This window comes from Pinus tabuliformis, chromosome 2_2 (genome assembly GCF_031772625.1).
Source record: "Pinus tabuliformis cultivar Carrire ecotype Pingquan chromosome 2_2, CPIR1, whole genome shotgun sequence".
NCBI classification, from domain to species: domain Eukaryota; kingdom Viridiplantae; phylum Streptophyta; class Pinopsida; order Pinales; family Pinaceae; genus Pinus; species Pinus tabuliformis.
In genome coordinates this window covers 113630624-113652867 of record NC_142300.1, presented here as the reverse complement: position 1 = coordinate 113652867, position 22244 = coordinate 113630624, and the positions used below count along the sequence as shown (strand labels likewise).

General features: G+C 40.3%; 1 protein-coding gene and 2 pseudogenes across 1 annotated transcript; all 3 read left to right on the top strand.

Moving 5' to 3' along the window:
- The first annotated feature begins 4517 nt into the window (after positions 1–4517).
- LOC149191623 (uncharacterized) lies at positions 4518–6452 on the top strand (annotated as a pseudogene).
- Positions 6453–9396: 2944 nt separating this feature from the next.
- On the top strand, positions 9397–10637 carry LOC149191622 (uncharacterized). The gene is made up of 2 exons (XM_089406722.1): positions 9397–9570; positions 9751–10637. Exons 1-2 carry the CDS (start codon positions 9397–9399, stop codon positions 10213–10215), a joined length of 639 nt encoding a protein of 212 aa, XP_089262848.1. The 3' UTR covers positions 10216–10637.
- LOC149191621 (tRNA dimethylallyltransferase 2 pseudogene) lies at positions 10354–11247 on the top strand (annotated as a pseudogene).
- Positions 11248–22244: the final 10997 nt, after the last annotated feature.

Sequence of the window (22244 nt, the reverse complement as noted above, 5' to 3'; positions counted from 1 at the left end):
CTGCAATAAATCTTCTAGTTGTTGTTTTTTTTCTTAGTACAACCCTCTAGGGATTCCTTTCCTCTTATTGACTCTTCTTGTAATACCCCTGGTGAAAAGCTCATGTAATAAAAGTTAATAAAGGCAAAATAAGACCACAGGTAAGGGACACTTATTCCAAGCTAAATTTTGGGTAAATATAACCTAGTAGGAATCACTGGATGTGTGTTTTGGCTAAGGAAAATTGGAAAAGGATAAGGCAAAGGCATTAAAAGGAAAAAAGGCATTTTGACACATTTATTTATGAAAATAAAGGAAATTAGGAGAAAAGTAAGGTGAAAGGTCACAAGTTGAATGTGAGGAGGAAAATGAAGAAAAGTAATGGAAAATGAAGAACATAGAGGCCTCGTGCATACAAAGGCTTCTGAGGATCAATTCATGGCTTTTGCAATTCAAGTTTGGAGCTCTCTCATTATTCTCTCTCTCTCTCTCTCTCTTGGTCACAGAGTGTTCTTGAGCACTCTAGTTTGGAGCAAGGAAAGAAAAATAAAGCAAGGATCAAGGAAAGGAAATCAAGATCAAGCAGCTTCAACAGGAATACTTGCCGGTAACCTTTTTCATGTGTGATTTCCTAGCTCGTTTAGATGTGCATGTTGGTGGATGTTTCTCTTGTTTTCGGTGGCATGGTCTTGCTGGGTTATGACAGTGGATTTCAGTGTAGCCTAGCCTTTTTCCACATGCCATGGTATGTTGGGATGTTTATTTAATTTTTTGGGCTTTGGAATTTCCAGATGGATTTCGGAATATGGGGGCAGAGGTGGTCTCAAGGTTCATTCCCAAAGGCCTAGGAATCCCTTGACCAGTTTTGGTGGGATACATGGTAAAGCCTGAGGGAGAAGCCTCAGTTTAGGGCCTATCATTCAAAAAGTTTTTTCTATTTGAGGAAGTTTGATGGCAAGGATCCGGTAAGTTGGATACTACAGATGAAGCAATATTTTTATCTACATGAAGTGCAACTGTTACAAAAGGTACATATTTCATCTTTATATTTAGAACCGAATCAATTTTTATGGTATAAAGGGATTTTCTCTCGTAAATCACTTGTCTCTTGGTCAATTTTCACGGAAGAAATGATAACACATTATGAGGATACAAAGAGTAACACTTTCTTTAGAAAATGAATAAATCTCAAACAAAAGGGTTCAATGGCAGATCACATTGAGGACTTCCAAAAATTGAATATAAGGGTAAATGATATTCTAGAGAAGAAAAGGGTTGATGTCTTCATAGGGATTTTAAAGGATAACATTCAACATGAGGTTCGTCTTCGGGAACCTAATTCATTGGAGAAGGAATTCAAGTTGGCAAGAAAAGTTGAAAGTGGAATTATGGAAACAAGGAATCCTACCACTCACAACTATAAATATGGAAGTGTTTTTTCTCCTAGCCTTCCACAACCTACAAGGTTTACACCACAATAATTGGAAGGAAAAAGAGAAAAGAGGTTTTGTTACATTTGTGATAGAAAATACACTAAGGGTCATATGTGTGCTGAGAAGAAATTATTTTACATAGATTGTGAAGAGGAGGAAGAAAATGATCAAGAAACATCAAAAGAAGAGGATATACACCAGGAACCAACCCTAGAGAAAGAAGAAATGAATCCAATCATATCTTGTAAAGAATTGGCAAGAATTACCACTCCCCAAACTCTCAAGATAGAAGGAAATATCAAGAAGAAAAAGGTTCAAGAAGTGAAAGATGACATCGAGCATCAAGAAATGAATCCGACCATATCTTGTAATGCATTGGTAGGAATTACCACTCAAACTATCAATATAGAAGGACATATCAAGAAGAAAAAGGTTCAAGGAGTGAAAGACACATCGAGCATCAACAACAAGTTCTCCAACTTTTAAAGGATAACCGCACTTTGGTGAAGAATAGAATGAAACAACAAGTAGATCCACATCACAGTGAAAAAAGTTTTGATGTAGCTGACTGGGTATTTCTACGACTACAAACATACAAACAAATGTCCCTCAAGCAAGCTAATAAGGACAATAAATTATCACCAAAGTATTTTGGTTCGTACAAGGTGTTACAAAAGATTGGTACTATGGCACACAAATTGGAGCTTCCTTCATCTTCTTGAGTGCCCCTAGTTTTCCATGTTTCATGCTTAAAGAATTTTATAATTGACAAGCTCCCAGTTCAAACAATACTGTCAGAACTTTACGAGGAAGGAAAAATCATATTGGAACTTGAAGCAGTCACAGAAACAAGAACCTGACAACTATGAAATCGATCAATTTCAAAGTATCTCATAAAGTGGAAGAACTTACCTGCTGAAGATTCCAAATGGGAGGATGAGAATTTTATACAGAACCATCCAGAACTACTCAAGCATTGAGGACAATAATTTCTAAAGGAGAGGGGCATGTTAGGTCCCTATACTACTAGTGTAACCCCTTATTGTTATTAGTGCAACCACCTTATTATATTGTTGTGCCCTTACATTATTATTTTTATGTTGGCTCTGATTACATTATGACCCCTTAGACTCCTATATATGGAAATGAGGTCTTGTCATTTGTATCATTCAAGAATTGTTCATTTGTGTAATGTAAAGGAGGTTGCCCCCTCGAAGTGGCTATTTTATAAGGCGTTGATCTATTGTGTCTATCTTTTGTGAGCTTGTTTCATAACATTGCAAACAATGTATTCTCCCCAAGTTATGCTAAGGTATGTTGATTTATGGTGATTTGGTTTAGCTGACATAGTATTCCTTGTAGGAAAGAGATCAGATGGTTAGCAATGTGGTAGACTACATAGAATATCCATATGCATCAGATGGGCAGTGTGGTGTGGAGCACTCTTATGACTTAGCAGACACATTGAGAAGCCTGAAGGAAGAAATAAGGAGTTGCAAAGTAGACAACGACAAAATCATGCAGGCATAAGAGAAACAAGCAGAGGTGAATGCAATATTACTTCAAAGTTTGTCATATTTGCAGCGACAGGGACCTCTTCAGATCAACCATGGACATGAAGATGGAACTAATGGGGCATATGGCCTCAGGTATCATAGTAGAAATAGGTCAGATAGATATGACACTATCAAATATGGTAGGATCTTGGACACTCCGGATAGGAGGGGTGATAGACACAGGTATTACTCTAGCTCTGGTTCTGATAGACACTGTGGTCATCATCATTATCATCCGTATAGGAGGAATGATAGGGGATACTTTCCGGATGAGTTCAAGAAGGCAAAGCCACCTACATTTGATGGAGAGATGAATAAATCACAAGATGCAGAGGCTTGGTTACTTGGCATGAGGAAATTATTTAGATCGCATGATTACTTAGAAACCATGAAAGCAAGGATATCCCTTTTTAGTCTCAAAGGTAAAACAAATATTTGGTGGGAAGACGTTAAGAATGTTGAGGAAATACATGAGGAAGATTTGACTTGGCATGTGTTTGAAAGTCTCTTCAAGAAGAAGTACTTGTCTGAGAGGTATTATGATGATAGAGCTAAGGATTTTTATGAGTTGCGGATGGTTCTATGACAAATGAGGAGTATACTAGTAGATTTTTGGAGCTATTGAGATATTTTCCTTACCTCATGTTAGAATCCGTCTCATGTCAGAGATTGATTCTTCTTCAAAACCCTGTTTTGAAGAAGAAATCATTAAATGTGTTGTTTTAGATTATGTAATTTATCTCCAGCTCTTCAAAAAGCAGCAGTCACTTCAAGCTCCTATCCCTGCAAGCAGACAAAGAAAAAGCCTCTCATCATATCGATTTGCAATGATGCTGGTGACAAATATTTCCCAGGTGATTTGCTAAGACAGAAACGTATGGTACAGGATTAATGGATCGCGGGGTTGGATCTTTTGCAGTTGCAATGCATTAGTTTCAAAATAGTCACGCAACATTGATTCGGTGTCCATGTTGGGGAATATGGTGTACAACAGGGAATTTCTTTTTCACTCTTGCAGCAGTGGCCATTGTGACATAAATAATCAATATTCATTCCCAATACTGTGGCTTCTTTGGATGTGCAATTCTCACAGTTTATCAAGCAATCCTTTTGTGTGGATTAAATCATTACCTCATTTCAAATCAGAGGGGTGCAAATATCATTAGTCTCAACAAAGAGGGCATCTTCAGTTTATTTGGATATTGGGGCTTATGCCTGGTCAGTGTCAACTTAGGCTATCATCTCTTCTTCCTACAAAAACACCCATTAACTCTAGAGTAGCTTCAATTGGAGGGAAATCAAGTATTGCAAATGGCAGATAACATCAAAGATCTTCGAACTTATGCGCACAGGTGTTATGAGTAAAATCGATTAACATTCAATACAACTGAGACATATTCTAATGGAGACATGGCTATATGACAACACGATACATGATGTCATTCTTCAAGTTTTATGTATAAGAGCAGAGTCCCTGGAGGAATTATTTCTTAACCGAATGCTTCGTCCAAGAGAAATTTAGTGGCTACAACATGCTGCGTATTCAGCTATGGATCTAGTGGGTGTTACACTTAATTATGTTACAGGTGGTGAAATGTTGACACTAGAGCAAAGATATCAGTATCTCAGTAATGCTGTATTGCAAGCAAGGAGTGCGTGCAGTACCCATGCCACAGTGAACTCTATGGTTGACCATTGTGACAATGGATTGCTGGAAGCTATTGTATGTAAAGGGATAGAAAGACGACACACTTCTGGAACGCAGATGAATATCACACACAAACCTTCAAGCTCGGGTCCAAATCAAGGGAAAGCTAAGCTTTGTTGATCTTGTGGGCTCTGAGAGGGTGATTGTGGAGGTCTGAAGAAAGCTACTAGTGGTCCATGTGGATAATAACATCAGATCATTGCATTTGCTGTATTTTCTCACCAACAACTTGCATTAGCTACAAAGGATGCTCTTAATGGAGTGAGATTTGATCCCGAGACAGGAGCAACTCTTCACATTGAGCTTGCAAGAGCAAATTCTCGAATAGAAATATCGGGAACAGATGATGGAGGCAATGGACTTTATGATAAAAGAATTAGTGGACCAGTTGATGTGTCGGCGATATTTGATGACGATGGGTTGGGTGAAACTATGAAAATGCCACGTTCAAGCGACATTGTGCAGAGTGGTGGAGCAATGGGGGCTTCGCTGGCTGGTGAAGGTGGGAAATCTAGCGCAGCTAAGGAACAACCTCGTTGACCAGGGGACAATCCACCTTGCCCAACTTTGTTTGTTACTAACTTAGGTCCAACTTGCACTGAAGATGAATTGCGTCAGGTTCTTTCAAGGTTTCGGGGTTTCAAAATGCTGAAGATGCAGACCAAAGGTGGAGTGCCTGTTGCTTTTGTTGACTTTGAGGATGTGACATCTTCAGGTGAAGCCTTGAAGTAACTTCAAGGCACTTGGTTGCCCTCATCTGATTGTGGTGGCCTGCATTCGGAATACGCAAAATCAAGGATGAGATATCCAAGACAAGATAAGATAAATTGATACCTCGACATCTTTAAGATGACTGGAATTCTTCCTAGTAAACTTTTCCTAGGGGAAAAAGCAAAGGGAAGAAGTGGGGTAGAGCTGATTCTTTCAGATATGATCGCTGCTTTTTGGGGGTGGATGCCTCATTGACTGTACTGGACAAATATGTTGAGCATAGAGTGGATTCTATGATTGAAGCTGGTTTGCTGGAAGAAGTTTCTGTATTTTACAATCCTAAGGCAGATTATACACATGGATTGCAGCAAGCTATTGGTATGCGTGAATTCAGGGAATTTTTCGGTGCTTTTCCCCCAGGTAGTAAGTTGGCTCTCTTTGCCGGTGAAGAGGTCACAAGAAGTGGGAAAAGTGCAGATATTTTGGCAGATAATTATGACACAGACAATCTTGCTGCTTCAGAAGCTAGTAGCCAAGAAATAGCAAAGACAGATAAGGGAAGCTACAATATCCTCTTAGATGCTGCCATTGAAAGAATGAAAGCAAATACTTGCAAACTTGTACGCAGACAAAAAAGACGACTCAATCGACTGAAAACATTCTTTGGTTGGAACCTTCATCAACTTGATTCAACAACAGCTCTAGAAACATTTGGCTCTGAATCACATGAACTTTGGGGAAAGATGGTAGTCAACACTAGTGTGGACCTGGTGAAAAGGTTTTTTGTCTGAGCATGCATGTACAGCAATCTCAGATGAAATTATCGAAATCAGAGTCGACTCAGTGCATCCAGAGCAAGCACAAGCACGAGATTTATGGACTCAATATGTTTGTGAGGCTTGCGGAGATCGTGTGCTTCGAGGAGCACATGAATGGGAGCAACACAAACTTGGTCATTCACATCAGAGGCAAATTCTGCGATTCAAGAAGACATTCTACGACTCCAGAAATAACTTGCAAGATTTTCAAATTGCTACTGCCTGTCCCATGTTCCATTCTTGTTAGCCCCAAGCATTTTTGGTGCTAGTAAACTGAAACCTTTCATTCTTTGATGTCTCCAATAAACCTTTCATTATTGTTGGCAAACAGACTCCAACCGATACAGAGGTCATTTCTTAGGTGGCAGTCATTGCGATATGCGCGCATTTGATTATGTGGCGGTTTGACCCGTATTTTAGTAAAGCAGCAGAGCGTATCTCCAGAAATTTGAGAGCAGTTGCAAAGTGGCAGTCAAGGATCGTTTGCCTATTTCGGTTTTCACGCTGGAATAATGGAAGGCTTTCTATCTTTAAGAGCAAATGGAGGATTTTGTGCTATCTTCATACCTTTAGTTGAAACAACGCCCCTATTTTGGGGGTCGATCTGTTGTTTTTTTTTGTTTTTAGTTTTATTTAATGTATAAAAATATTTTTTTTGGTAAGGAGGAGAGATTTCTGAGTGCTGAGAGGTGTGTGTAACAGAGCTTCATTGTGCAGTTTTTTGACAGAGATTTTTAATGAAATTTCACAGCTCTGACTTCTGAGATTCCTGTGGTATGATAATTTAGCATAAGTTTTTCTCGTGTTTCATATGTGATCTGTTATGTTCCATTTCACTTCATGATCATTTCTAATTGAACAAATGAAGTGTTAAAGTAAGAATTCATGCCTGCCATGCTCTGCTTTTAAGTTTGTTCAATATTTAATGTTTTCTACTGTTTAAGGAGGATTCAAAGTTATTGTTTGCCCTCCTTAACTCCTCACCAGTCTTGCCATCCCATTTAAATCTAGATTTGGTGTTAAATTTCTTGCCTACCTTGCCTCAGTCGATAATCTGTGTTGTTCATTATATTTCTCTGTTCAAGCTGTGATTTTGCCCATGCAGCCCGGAACAACCCCGTCATTTAATTAAAAACCCCTTTTGATCAGTTTACTAGCCTAATATCAGTGTTACCTTATTGGTCATCTCATCCATTGAAGATTTTACGAGATAGACCGTAGAGAGCCTTCTCCTACCCCGTAGGGCTAGCTACGAGGCTAAATGGTTTGATGTTGCCTTGAGGTTTACCTTTCTCAGCCTGAGGTGAAATTTCAAGCGCTAACATACTGGCGACCATACTGGGGAAGAACATTCTTGTCTTGTCCCAGTACATGAAATCAAGGTGCAGATCTGATGCTGATTGTGGATAGCGGTCAGACACTCATGCAGGCTGAACCATTCACCTGGCGACTCCAATTCGATCCAGACATTCCAACGCTCGCTGATCCATTCATGCAATGGAAGGGTATGTGGCAAACCCTACCCTGTGTGAAGCTGTAGAAGAAATAAGAAAGAGGTTAGCAGATACTGAATTTGATGAAGATGTTTTCAGTGCCTTGCTTCAATGCTTGAAATCTTTGAAGGTCTTCAAAACTAGTGGCTATGAGTTAATTATTGAAAGAATCGAAAAGGAGATTCAAGAACTAGATGAGCAAATTCAGTCATATGATTTCCAAGACCCTAAAAAGTTCTTGGAAATCCTTCCTCATTCGAAACAAGATATCACAGACTTGCCTATAGATGTTTACATTGACAATGTGCAGCTGGAAGTATGCATTGCAGAATTGGGGCAGCCAACAGAGTCCGGCTTCCGCGATCCAGTGGCAACATACATGGACACATTTTTCAGTCTAATTGATAGATCAGACTGTCTTGTACATAACCAGGCTCAGTGCGTGTATGAAAGGTTGCCAGCAATTACATCAGTGACCTCGTGGAAGCATTCTCGAGCGGCATCATTCTCAGGTTTACTTGAATGGTTAATCTGGCATTTTAGTATTACCTGATCTAGTGTTTGTACAGCAAAGTAGGGTAGCTTTGTAAATAAATAAGCAGCCATAAGGGTAGCATCTTGTTTTAGTTTTCTTGAAGATTGTTTAAGTTTAGTTTCAGTTTGAAAATTAAGTCAAGAGTTGTGTCGATGATGACTCCATTGCCCAATGGATGAGGCACTGTCTGCTCTCCCAAAGTTCTGCGGTTCTTGGCACCTCCACGGAGCGGCAGCTGCCATCCCAAGTGGAGCCGATGTTAGACTCCGTCTCATGTCAGAGATTGATTCTTCTTCAAAACCCTGTTTTGAAGAAGAAATCATTAAATGTGTTGTTTTAGATTATGTAATTTATCTCCAGCTCTTCAAAAGGCAGCAGTGACTTCAAGCTCCTATCCCTGCAAGCAGACAAAGAAAAAGCCTCTCATCATATCGATTTGCAATGATGCTGGTGACAAATATTTCCCAGGTGATTTGCTAAGACAGAAACGTATGGTACAGGATTAATGGATCGCGGGGTTGGATCTTTTGCAGTTGCAATGCATTAGTTTCAAAACAGTCACGCAACATTGATTCGGTGTCCATGTTGGGGAATATGGTGTACAACAGGGAATTTCTTTTTCACTCTTGCAGCAGTGGCCATTGTGACATCAATAATCAATATTCATTCCCAATACTGTGGCTTCTTTGGATGTGCAATTCTCACAGTTTATCAAGCAGTTCTGTTGTGTGGATTAAATCATTACCTCATTTCAAATCAGAGGGGTGCAAATATCATTAGTCTCAACAAAGAGGGCATCTTCAGTTTATTTGGATATTGGGGCTTATGCATGGTCAGTGTCAACTTAGGCTATCATCTCTTCTTCCTACAAAAACACCCATTAACTCTAGAGTAGCTTCAATTGGAGGGAAATCAAGTATTGCAAATGGCAGATAACATCAAAGATCTTCGAACTTATGCGCACAAGTGTTATGAGTAAAATCGATTAAAATTTAGTACAACTGAGACATATTCTAATCGAGACATGGCTATATGACAACACGATACATGATGTCATTCTTCAAGTTTTATGTATGAGAGCAGAGTCCCTGGAGGAATTATTTCTTAACCGAATGCTTCGTCCAAGAGAGATTTAGTGGCTGCAACATGCTGCGTATTCAGCTATGGATCTAGTGGGTGTTACACTTAATTATGTTACAGGTGGTGAAATGTTGACACTAGAGCAAAGATATCAGTATCTCAGTAATGCTGTATTGCAAGCAAGGAGTGCGTGCAGTACCCATGCCACAGTGAACTCTATGGTTGACCATTGTGACAATGGATTGCTGGAAGCTATTGTATGTAAAGGGATAGAAAGGCGACACACTTCTGGAACGCAGATGAATATCACACACAAACCTTCAAGCTCGGGTCCAAATCAAGGGAAAGCTAAGCTTTGTTGATCTTGCGGGCTCTGAGAGGGTGATTGTGGAGGTCTGAAGAAAGCTACCAGTGGTCCATGTGGATAATAACATCAGATCGTTGCATTTGTTGTATTTTCTCACCAACAACTTGCATTAGCTGCAAAGGATGCTCTTAATGGAGTGAGATTTGATCCCGAGACAGGAGCAACTCTTCACATTGAGCTTGCAAGAGCAAATTCTCGAATAACAAGATCGGGAACAGATGATGGAGGCAATGGACTTTATGATAAAAGAATTAGTGGACCAGTTGGTGTGCCGGCGATATTTGATGACGATGGGTTGGGTGAGACTATGAAAATGCCAGGTTCAAGCGACATTGTGCAGAGTGGTGGAGCAATGGGGGCTTCGCTGGCTGGTGAAGGTGGGAAATCTGGCGCAGCTAAGGAACAACCTCGTGGACCAGGGGACAATCCACCTTGCCCAACTCTGTTTGTTACTAACTTAGGTCCAACTTGCACTGAAGATGAATTGCGTCAGGTGCTTTCAAGGTTTCGGGGTTTCAAAATGCTGAAGATGTAGACCAAAGGTGGAGTGCCTGTTGATTTTGTTGACTTTGAGGATGTGACATCTTCAGGTGAAGCCTTGAAGCAACTTCAAGGCACTTGGTTGCCTTCATCTGATCGTGGTGGCCTGCATTCGGAATACGCAAAATCAAGGATGAGATATCCAAGACAAGATAAGATAAATCGGTACCTCGACATCTTTAAGATGACTGGAATTCTTCCTAGTAAACTTTTCCTAGGGGAAAAATCAAAGGGCAGAAGTGGGGTAGAGTTGATTCTTTCAGATATGATCGCTGCTTTTTGGGGGTGGATGCCTCATTGACTGTACTGGACAAATATGTTGAGCATAGAGTGGATTCTATGATTGAAGCTGGTTTGCTGGAAGAAGTTTCTGTATTTTACAATCCTAAGGCAGATTATACACATGGATTGCAGCAAGCTATTGGTGTGCGTGAATTCAAGGAATTTTTCAGTGCTTTTCCCCCAGGTAGTAAGTTGGCTCTCTTTGCCGGTGAAGAGGTCACAAGAAGTGGGCAAAGTGCAGATATTTTGGCAGATAATTATGATACAGACAATCTTGCTGCTTCAGAAGCTAGTAGCCAAGAAATAGCAAAGACAGATAAGGGAAGCTACAATATCCTCTTAGATGCTGCCATTGAAAGAATGAAAGCAAATACTTGCAAACTTGTACGCAGACAAAAACGATGACTCAATCGACTGAAAACATTCTTTGGTTGGAACCTTCATCAACTTGATTCAACAGCAGCTCTAGAAACATTTTGCTCTGAATCGCATGAACTTTGGGGAAAGATGGTAGTCAACACTAGTGTGGACCTGGTGAAAAGGTTTTTTGTCTGAGCGTGCATGTACAGCAATCTCGGATGAAATTGTCGAAATCAGAGTCGACTCAGTGCATCCAGAGCAAGCACAAGCACGAGATTTATGGACTCAATATGTTTGTGAGGCTTGCGGAGATCGTGTGCTTCGAGGAGCACATGAATGGGAGCAACACAAACTTGGTCGTTCACATCAGAGGCAAATTCTGTGATTCAAGAAGACATTCTATGACTCCAGAAATAACTTGCAAGATTTTCAAATTGCTACTGCCTGTCCCATGTTCCATTCTTGTTAGCCCCAAGCATTTTTGGTGCTAGTAAACTGAAACCTTTCATTCTTCGATGTCTCCAATAAACCTTTCATTATTGTTGGCAAACAGACTCCAACCGATACAGAGGTCATTTCTTAGGTGGCAGTCATTGCGATATGCGTGCATTTGATTATGTGGCGGTTTGACCTGTATTTTAGTAAAGCAGCAGAGCGTATCTCTAGAAATTTGAGAGCAGTTGCAAAGTGGCAGTCAAGGATCGTTTGCCTATTTCGGTTTTCACGCTGGAATAATGGAAGGCTTTCTATCTTTAAGAGCAAATGGAGGATTTTGTGCTATCTTCATACCTTTAGTTGAAACAGCGCCCCTATTTTGGGGGTCGATCTGTTGTTTTTTTTTTGTTTTTTGTTTTATTTAATGTATAAAAATATTTTTTTTGGTAAGGAGGAGAGAGTTCTGAGTGCTGAGAGGTGTGTGTAACAGAGCTTCATTGTGCAGTTTTTTGACAGAGATTTTTAATGAAATTTCACAGCTCTGACTTCTGAGATTCCTGTGGTATGATAATTTAGCATAAGTTTTTCTCGTGTTTCATATGTGATCTGTTATGTTCCATTTCACTTCATGATCATTTCTAATTGAACAAATGAAGTGTTAAAGTAAGAATTCATGCCTGCCATGCTCTGCTTTTAAGTTTGTTCAATATTTAATGTTTTCTACTGTTTAAGGAGGATTCAAAGTTATTGTTTGCCCTCCTTAACTCCTCACTAGTCTTGCCATCCCATTTAAATCTAGATTTGGTGTTAAATTTCTTGCCTACCTTGCCTCAGTCGATAATCTGTGTTGTTCATTATATTTCTCTGTTCAAGCTGTGATTTTGCCCATGCAGCCCGGAACAACCCCGTCATTTAATTAAAAACCCCTTTTGATAAGTTTACTAGCCTAATATCAGTGTTACCTTATTGGTCATCTCATCCATTGAAGATTTTACGAGATAGACCGGAGAGAGCCTTCTCCTGCCCCGTAGGGCTAGCTACGAGGCTAAATGGTTTGATGTTGCCTTGAGGTTTACCTTTCTCAGCCTGAGGTGAAATTTCAAGCGCTAACACCTCAGAGAGGAGAAGGCCAAGGTCCAGAGTTTCATCAGTGGATTTCCAATTGCATACAGAAACTGGATTGAATTTTATGAACCTAGATCGTTGGAGGAGGCCATCCAAAAGTTGAAGCATTGTTATGAGCAGTCGAAGTGCAAAGTTGAGACAAAACATGACTTGAAAAGAAATTATGAAGCTAAAGGAAAATGACCACCAGAGCAAGGAAGACCTCAAGATGCAAGTGAGAAAGATAATGCAGTTCCTTACAAGAGATTTAATACAGTTGAGAAGGGACATGGAGAGAAACAAGCTAGAGGCGGTGGTAGGAAACCGTTGCAGTGTTGGATATGTGGTAAGGATCATTGTAAGAGGGATTGTCCCCAGTATCAGAGTGGTGGTTGACCCCATATCTATAGTGCTCAGGAGGTGAATATAGTTGGTGATTTTGGTCATAGCATTCTTGGATTTATGCAACTGTGGAAAACAGGTAGGCAGATCATCAGGCGTCGATCATTGAGATGGATTATAAGCTTTGTGATGAAGTTGTTTCTATTTTGATTGATCCTTGATCTAACTATAGTTATATTAAACCTGACCTGGTGGATAAGTGTGGTTTGAGAAAGAAGTGCATGCAGAATATTGGTTGGTACAGTTGGCTACAGGCACAAATAAGTGAGTTCACCATTGGGTAAGAGCTTGCGCATTTGAATTAAAAGGTATGTCTACAACATCACATTTGAATGTATTTCTAGTGGGTTTGTATAGTATGATTTTGGGTATGGATTGGTTATACCTTCATAGAACCAAAGTGGATTGCTTTGACAAGGCCATTGAGTGTGTGGATGATAGCGGGGAAAGTAGGACCTTGCAAGGAAAGAAGAATCCTACATTAGTGAGGATGGTCATTGCTATGCAGGCTAAGCTTAGTTACAAAAAAGGTTGTGTAATGTTTGCAGTACAAATTTCTAGTGAAATGGTTAAGAATGTTGAGGATGCAAATGTGTAAAGTAGGTACCCAATTTTGTAGTAGTTTTAGGATGTATTCCTTGAGGACATTTCAGAGTTTCCACCTCACGGGGAGGTAGAATTTTCTATTGAGTTAGTGTCAGGGAAAACTCTAGCATCAAAATCATTGTACATGATGAGCACACTTGAGTTGGTAGAGTTGAAGTTGTAGCTAAAGGAAATGTTGGAGAAAGGATACATCAGACCCAATGTATCACCTTGGGGCGCACCAGTGTTGTTCGTCAAGAAGAAAGATGGTACTCTGAGATTGTTCATTGACTACAGGTAGCTGAATAAAGTGACTATCAAGAACATGTACCCTTGCCTAGGATTGATGATTTGTTTGATAAGCTAAAAGAAGCAACAATGTTCTCTAAGATCGACTTGAGATTGGGATACCATCAGGTACAGATCAATGAAGAGGATATCTTCAAGATTGCATTCAGGATCAAGTATGGGAATTATGAGTTTTTTGTTGTTCCATTTGGCTTAACTAATGCTCTAGCTAGATTCATGTGCTTTATGAATAATGTATTGTGTCCATATTTGGATAAGTGTGTTATTGTATTCATTGATGACATACTGGTATATTCTAAGAATGAGGAAGAACATGCTGAACATTTAGAAACAATGTTGATATTTATAAGAGAGCATCACTTGTATGCTAAGATTAGCTAGTGCAACTTCTTTCAGACTAGGGTACACTACTTAACACATGTTGTCTCCAAGTAAGGCATAACAGTAGATCTAGAAAAGATAAGGGCCATCATGGAATGGGAAGCTCCTAAGAATGTAAATGAGGTGAGATCATTCATGGGATTGGCAGGTTATTACAGGAGGTTCATCAGGAACTTCTCACACATTACATATCCTATCACATCATTGTAGCGGACGGGTGAGAAGTTTGAATGGACAGAAGAATGTGAAGCTAGTTTTGAGCAACTTAAGTAGTTGCTGACACATGCGCCAATGCTAAAGATTGTTGATCCAGACACAGAGTTTGTAGTGTATAGAGATTCTTGCAAGAGGGGAATTGGTGGAGTTCTCATGCAAGAAGGAAAGGTAGTGTGCTATGAGTCACGGAAATTGAATGAGCATGAGCAGAACTATCCAACGCATAATCTTGAGCTAGAAACAATTATACATGCATTGAAGATGTGGAGACATTATCTTCTGGGAAGGAGGTTTACATCGATGAGCGTGTTAGAGTCGGTCTAGTAGCCCTCCATCAGCGATCAAAGCTCTTTGCATTTGCATAAGTAGGTGTCTCATCAGTGTCATCTTATTGAATTCCATTAGGCATGCAATAACCCTGATGGAGGAGCTGGTGTCTTTATTCCCCTCTTGGCACTGTTGGATCAAGTTGTTTCAGTCATTAAATATTTCAAAGTTGTTTGTCTTGTCTTGAGGTCAAAGTCTTAGGTCTAGGGTTTAGGTCCAGTTTGTTTTCAAGGTCATGTCTCTAAAGTCAATAAGTGCCCAACAGGCCAGAGGAATGATTATCAAAGTGTTTCTTTAAAAGATTTCATCTTGTACAACTAATTTTTACCTTGGATTTAAAAACCCTGTTTTTAAAGCCCAAGGTCATTTTCTCAATTTTTTGTAAAAAATTGCAAAAATTCAAAATTCTTTGAAAAGTCAGCATGGAGCTCTGGTCCCCTTTGCCAAGATTCCTCATAAGCTATCCCTGCAAAAATTATCAAGGAAAAATGTCAATTCAATCAATTTCAGGACAAAAGGAAACCAAAAAAGTCAAGTTTATAAAGTGTCATGAAAAAACATTATAAAGTGGGTTATGACATGAAATTAATTCAAACAAGGCTATAAAAGCCCTAATATCCCTCCATCAAGCCTCATTGTGCATTCAAGTGATAGAGCAATTGTTTCCAAGAGTGTTTGAGTGAATTGTGTGAGTTGGGAAGGCGCGCGGCTCGTTGAACCAGGCGCGCGACCCGTTGGAGGCGCGCGACCCGTCAGGCGCCCTGTGCCAATGTTAAGTTATAACGCACGCGACCCGTTGAAGGCGCGCGACCCGTTGGGTGTGGCGCGTGACCCGTCAGCACTCTCTCTGCCAAAACTGCCAGCAAACTTGCCAAGGAACCACAAATTGCCAAATTTTGCAAGGTAGGCCCTCCATCATAAAAAATTATTGCTTGCTACAGTTCAAGAAGGTCATGATTGTATTTGCAAAAGTCTCCATTAGCAAGTGAAAGTCTCCATTGTGATTTTGGTTTGAAGTTGTCAAATTGCTAGGGTTTTATATGCTGTTTTGAGGTATCCCATTGTTCTCATTTTTTTTTTTTTTATCTCCCATTTCATATTCCTTATCATTCTATGTAAATTTCCCTTCCAAATATGTGAAGAGCCCTAAACCCTACCCCTCTTCCCAAGAAATCAAAATATTACACCCTAACCCTACCTCTCATAATATCCTTGTAAATCAAATTGTATAATGATGTATATGCAATAATTCTTCCCCTAAACTCCCTGTTTTATTATTATTCCCGTTTTCCCTTTAAAGTATCCCTCCCCTGACATTTCCCTCGTGCTCCTTGTCCCCTTGAAACAGCATTCTAATCAGCAGTTTACAAAGCAGAAACAACAGTATATTTCAGCCACTTTGCTCCTAAAACAATGTCAGAAACCGAAACCAATTATGCGCAAAGTGATGACCATGCGTCAGCTTCAGAGTTTGAGGTACAGAGGAGGCCTCACAAGGGTGGAAAGGGCGGTCATCATAAGAGAGAGGAGCCCACCTCTTTGACAGATTTGTAGGCTTGTCCAATGGCAGTATCATGCTTCCGTTATATGTCTTGCTATGAGTTTTGCGAGAGGATCTCTCAGATTCAGCATCACAGGGAGTTGGCTCGCTTATTTGTTTTGCATTTGCATGATGGACATGTGAACCTTGCCGGGGTGGATTTTACATTGACACCCGAGATGATTGCTCAAGCCACAAGGATACCTAATGTCGGAGAGGTGTGGAATAAGCGCAAGATGTTGGACAATGTTCAATATGAGCCTTTCATTAGACCTGCATTCATGAGACACTTGACGAGTGTATTTCCCTTCAGATTTCTGAGGAGTGATTATGCCCCCATGATGAGGCTTATCATGCTCTATTTCACCTGTGAGGGCAGATTTTCACAGGTATATTCGTACCATATTCGCCTGTTGATGCATTTCACACGGGTGCGGATGATGAACATCCCTGTTTTCTTGTGCCGGAACATTGAGAGGATGGTGCCCTTGATGTAGAGGAAGAGCCCAGCATAGCAGTATAGGAGCCTCTATCATTATGGTTTGATTCAGCTTGTGGTCATACATTAGTTGGCTCAGCAGGGCATCCCATGGGAGGAGTTTATCTCTCGTGAGCTTTTCATAGCACCACCACCACCACATCCTGAGGTTGTTCACGAGGAGGGAGGACCATCACAGCAACATGACATCCCCGTGACTAGATATGTCAGCTCTTCTCCATTGGTCAATTATCAGAGAGGCCAAAGGGCCTTATTTGCAGCAGCTCGGCAAGTATTTTCTCCACAGCAGGTGGAAGGGGTCTCGCCTTCTTCATCAGCTTAGCGAGTGCTATCTCCACATCAGGTGGAAGGGGCCTCACCTTCTTCAGTAGCACAGGCAGCACAGAGGGGCAAGCAGCCCATGATCGAGGAGGAAATGACCGGTGATCCCGACATTGATATCATTGATCTTGATACCCGCTCTCCTACCACGGAGCTTCATGAGGTCATTCAGCAAAAGGATGCCGAGAACCGCTTGTTGCAGCAGAAGTTAGAGAGGGCACAGTGGACGATCACCTATTTAGAGCAGCGCAACAAGCAGTTGGAGGATGAGCAAACTCTTGATGAGTTGTGGAGGATTCGTAGTGACCGCAACTTGAATCGAAGAAGACCCGGTGATTTAGTACCCGTTGAGCGAGAGTCTATGCTTATCCCGCTCAATGCTCATTTGGAGAGGCTGTTGGCCAAGGCCAACCAAGATAATAAATTTCTTAGAAACATGAAGAATCATTATTGGGCACGGATACACGTGTGCAAGGTGAAGATGAAAGTGCTCCAAAGGCGGTTGGTCAAAGCACAAAAATGAAGAAAAAGGTCCGACCCCCTCCACATCTTGGCCAAGGCTTCCTTGAAGGAGCATGGCACTAAATAGCTCAACCCCAGCACAAATTCCAAGAAATTTTGAGCATTTTGGGTCATTTTTGGTTTTTTCAGGCAAAAAACAGGTTTTGTCCCCTCAACGGGTCTCACCCCCTGCGCGACCCTTTCATTTGGCTACTCCGTTCCAGGAAAAATCAGCATTTTTGGATTTTTCATGAAACGTTACACATGCTCACCCATTTCCAAGAGATTTTATGAAGTTTTTGGCCTCCAGAAAGTCAAAAAACAAGCAAAAAATGACTTTCTACGTCATTTTTGACACACAAAAAGCAGGCTTGGGAGATTGCACTTTTGGAGGGGTAAATGACCACCAAATTCAGAAATTCCACTTGTGTTGGAAATTACACATCCAGACCTTTCAAACAAGCCTACTCTTGCCCCATTTGGACACCTGGAAGTACCCCAAAAGTGCTCTCAAAGGCGTGTGACCCGTTCAGGAATGGCGCGCGACCCATCAGGCAAATTGCTCAGGATTTCAGCCTATAGCTCAGAAAAACGCAGTTTTGACTATGTTTGACTTTTTGGAGTTGATTTTTATCCTCCTTGTTGTAAATGATGTAATTTTATGACACTTTTACACTTATGTATCTCTTCTAGAAGATTCATTCATGAGATAGGTGAAAATTAAATGAATGAATTGGTTTCCTAGCTTATAGAGGCAAGTTGTTTTGACTACCTAGTTTTCAGTGCTTAGTTTAGAATTGGTTGAAACAGCTCCTAGGATAGTGAGATCGACCCCTAGAGGCAGGGAAAGATGTTAGATAATCTATATTATGTACTCTCTTGCTCATTTTCATGGTTGGACTCTTGAGGGAGAAGCTCTTATTGTATTATTCACTGTATCTCTGCAATTTTTGGCAAAGGAAGACCAGGGTTTTGCAGTCCTTTTTGGGATTCTTGTGGTCACATGTATTGATGGTGTGTTTCTCTTTGTACTTGTAAGTGTGTTATGTGAATCATTTCCTTACTTTTCCTTCTGCAAATTAGGCAAATGAAGTGTTAAAGTAGAATTCATGACTGTCATGCTTTGCTTTTAAGTTTGCTTAATATCAATGTTTTCAACTGTTTAAGGGGAATTCAAGGTTATTGCTTGCTCCCCTTAACTCCTCATCGGTCATTTTCATCCATCCATCTCTATCAAAGGCATCAATACTGTTTCCTACCTCGCCCCAAAGAACCCCCTGCGAAAACTGTGTCCAATCCCCGCACCCGAAATTGCTATTCCCCAATTTTCCACCAAAACTTTAAAAATCCCAAATTAAACCTCTTGATCAATTTACTAGCCTAAAATCAGTATTTCCCTATTGGTCATCTCGCCCTTTGAAGATCTTTACTGAGATAGACCGGAGAGAGCCCTCTCCTGCCCCGTAGGGCTAGCTACGAGGCTAAGTGGTTTGATGTTGCATTGACGTTTACCTTTCTCAGCCTGAGGTGAAATTTCAAGCGCTAACATATTGGTGACCATACTGGGGAGAACAAACTTGTTTGTGGGTTGATGTGCTTGTCTCATAAGTCTTAGACGGAGCCTGAAGTTATGCCAGGTAGCCTTCGAAACGCTTTTGCTTTGCATAAGCGGAAGTAGATAAACGCTGCTTCAGTCCATCTCCGTGAGCTTGTGAATACAACACTTCATTTGCATTTTACCCCAGTACATGTATCAAGTTCAGATCTGATTGTTGATGGTGGACAACGATCAGACACTGACAAGGCTGAAATCATTCACTTGGTGACTCTTTTCACTGAAGAATCCAGCAACCTGTGCTTCATGGTGACTTCACTGCAGAGAGATCAGTGGCTTTGAGATTTTCAACATGGATCAGATTGCAAGAAGATATGCTCCCATGAGCCGAGATCACATCCCTAGTTTTCCAAATAAAATTCCAAAAGTAGATTGGTCAAGGAATCTGCCTACATTTAAAGATGATGGTAAGAAGGATGCTGCTCTACATCTGGTTATATTTCACATGCATATTCGCAGGTTGATGGTGGATTTTCCTGAAGATTGCTTGATGAAGATATTCCTGGCCACTCTGGAAGGTAATGCCCAATCCTGGTATGAAAGTTTGCCGCCTGCTTGTATTTACTGTTTAAGGATTTTCATGCTATGTTCATTGAACGATATAAGGAATCTTATCCATCATTAAATTTGGTTCATGACTGTTGCAAGCATGCTTATAGTTTTATTGAAAGCCTTGAGAAATATTATGAAGATGATAATTTTATGGATGTTGAGATCATGGAGGCTCTGTATGAGAATCCATTTCAGCAAGATGAAGAGAACCTAGTGGATACCCATCAAGATGATCAAGAAATTTTGCAGCAGAATCAAGATCAGCAGCTTGAAGATGGCCATATGGCTGAAAATGATGAAAGAGATGGTTCTATTTTAGATCTGCCCACAGAAGAAGACAGCGTGCAGGGTAGTCAAGATTCATGTGATGCAATCAAGTCAACTACTTCAGAACTAGATTCAAATTATGATGACCAAGCATATCTTGTGTTGAAGCCCATCAAAAAGAGCTCTGTTGTTGAGATCATAGACAGAATTTTGGATTCAGATGTTCATGAACAACAAGGTGAGACCTTTGTGCAAGTAAGTGATGAATCTCCTTTCAATAGCTTAGTAATAAATGATAGTTTGAGTGCCCTATCGTATGAAGATAATTACTGTTTAAGCAGAAGAAAACAAAAGGCATTGTCTCCTTTGTCTGAAGAGGAGATAGATCAGCTTTTGAAAGGTCTTGTTATAGCCCAAGCTACAACAGATTTGCAATGCACACATAGTCAGGAAAGTGTTGGGGAAACTTCTTCCTCTGTTGAAGAAGATGATTGTCTTGTAGATCAGCAAATAGATAATGTTTTCCTTCACAAAGATGATAATCCGACTGTCATATTATTTGAAGATGACCCACCATATTGTCAAACTACAGAAGATCAGAGCATACAGGGTTACCTTTCAGATTCTTAATATGTCTCATGTGTTGAAATGTTTTTACAAGAGGAGATCTGCTCATCTACCTGTTCAGAGTTTTTTGAAGCTTATGAGCATACTTTTACTGAAGCACATGATGAAGGCAGATCAGAATTTGAAACAAAGGATACCTTGTTCTTTCAGCAGGAGGTGGCAATGTCAAGTCTTCATGTTTTCCAGGATCCAATGGCAGATTTGTTACAGTCAGCAGTGAAAGTGATTATTGTTGTGTTCAGTGATGAAGGAGATCATGGTCAGCTATGTTTTTGGATGCCTAGTTATCAGTATCTATTGTTGATCATGAGATCTGATTGGGAGAATCAGTCAAGAAGGCATTTGCTTGATTGGTTACATTGGCATTATGATATAGTTTGATAGTATGTTGTCTTGTAACCTAGGCGGTTATGTACTGCCATCAAGTTTTAAGTTTTAAGTTTAGGTCTTGAGTTAATTTGTTAGAATCAAGTTTTTTCCATCATTTCAATTTGTCATCGAGTCAGTTTGAGTCAAGTTTCAGTTAAGTTTCAGTCAGTTTTTAGTCAAGTTTCATTCAATAAATGTGTCAAAGGATTTGTGTTATCCGTTCAAAATAATGACTCCATCGCCCAATGGATGAAGGCACTGTCTAGCTCTTACAGAGATCTGCGGTTCTTGGCACCTCCAAGGAGCTACCATCCCCATTGGAGCCAATGTTAGAGTCGGTCTAGTAGCCCTCCATCAGCGATCAAAGCTCTTTGCATTTGCATAAGTAGGTGTCTCATCAGTGTCATCTTATTGCATTCCATTAGGCATGCCATAACCCTGATGGAGGAGATGGTGTCTTTATTCCCCTCTTGGCACTGCTGGATCAAGTTGTTTCAGTCATTAAATATTTCAAAGTTGTTTGTCTTGTCTTGAGGTCAAAGTCTTAGGTCTAGGGTTTAGGTCCAGTTTGTTTTCAAGGTCATGTCTCTAAAGTCAATAAGTGCCCAGCAGGTCAGAGGGATGATTATCAAAGTGTTTCTTTAAAAGATTTCATCTTGTACAACTAATTTTTACCTTGGATTTAAAAACCCTATTTTTAAAGCCCAAGGTCATTTTCTCAAATTTTTGTAAAAAATTGCAAAAATTCAAAATTCTTTGAAAAGTCAGCATGCAGCTCTGGTCCCCTTTACCAAGATTCCTCATAAGCTATCCCTGCAAAAATTATCAAGGAAAAATGTCAATTCAATCAATTTCAGGACAAAAGGAAACCAAAAAAGTCAAGTTTATAAAGTGTCATGAAAAAACATTATAAAGTGGGTTATGACATGAAATTAATTCAAACAAGGCTATAAAAGCCCTAATATCCCTCCATCAAGCCTCATTGTGCATTCAAGTGATAGAGCAATTGTTTCCAAGAGTGTTTGAGCGAATTGTGTGAGTTGGGAAGGCGCGCGACCCGTTGAAGGCGCGCGACCCGTTGGGTGTGGCGCGCGACCCGTCAGCACTCTCTCTGCCAAAACTGCCAACAAACTTGCCAAGGAACCACAAATTGCCAAATTTTGCAAGGTAGGCCCTCCATCATAAAAAATTATTGCTTGCTACAGTTCAAGAAGGTCATGATTGTATTTGCAAAAGTCTCCATTAGCAAGTGAAAGTCTCCATTGTGCTTTTGGTTTGAAGTTGTCAAATTGCTAGGGTTTTATATGTTGTTTTGAGGTATCCCATTGTTAT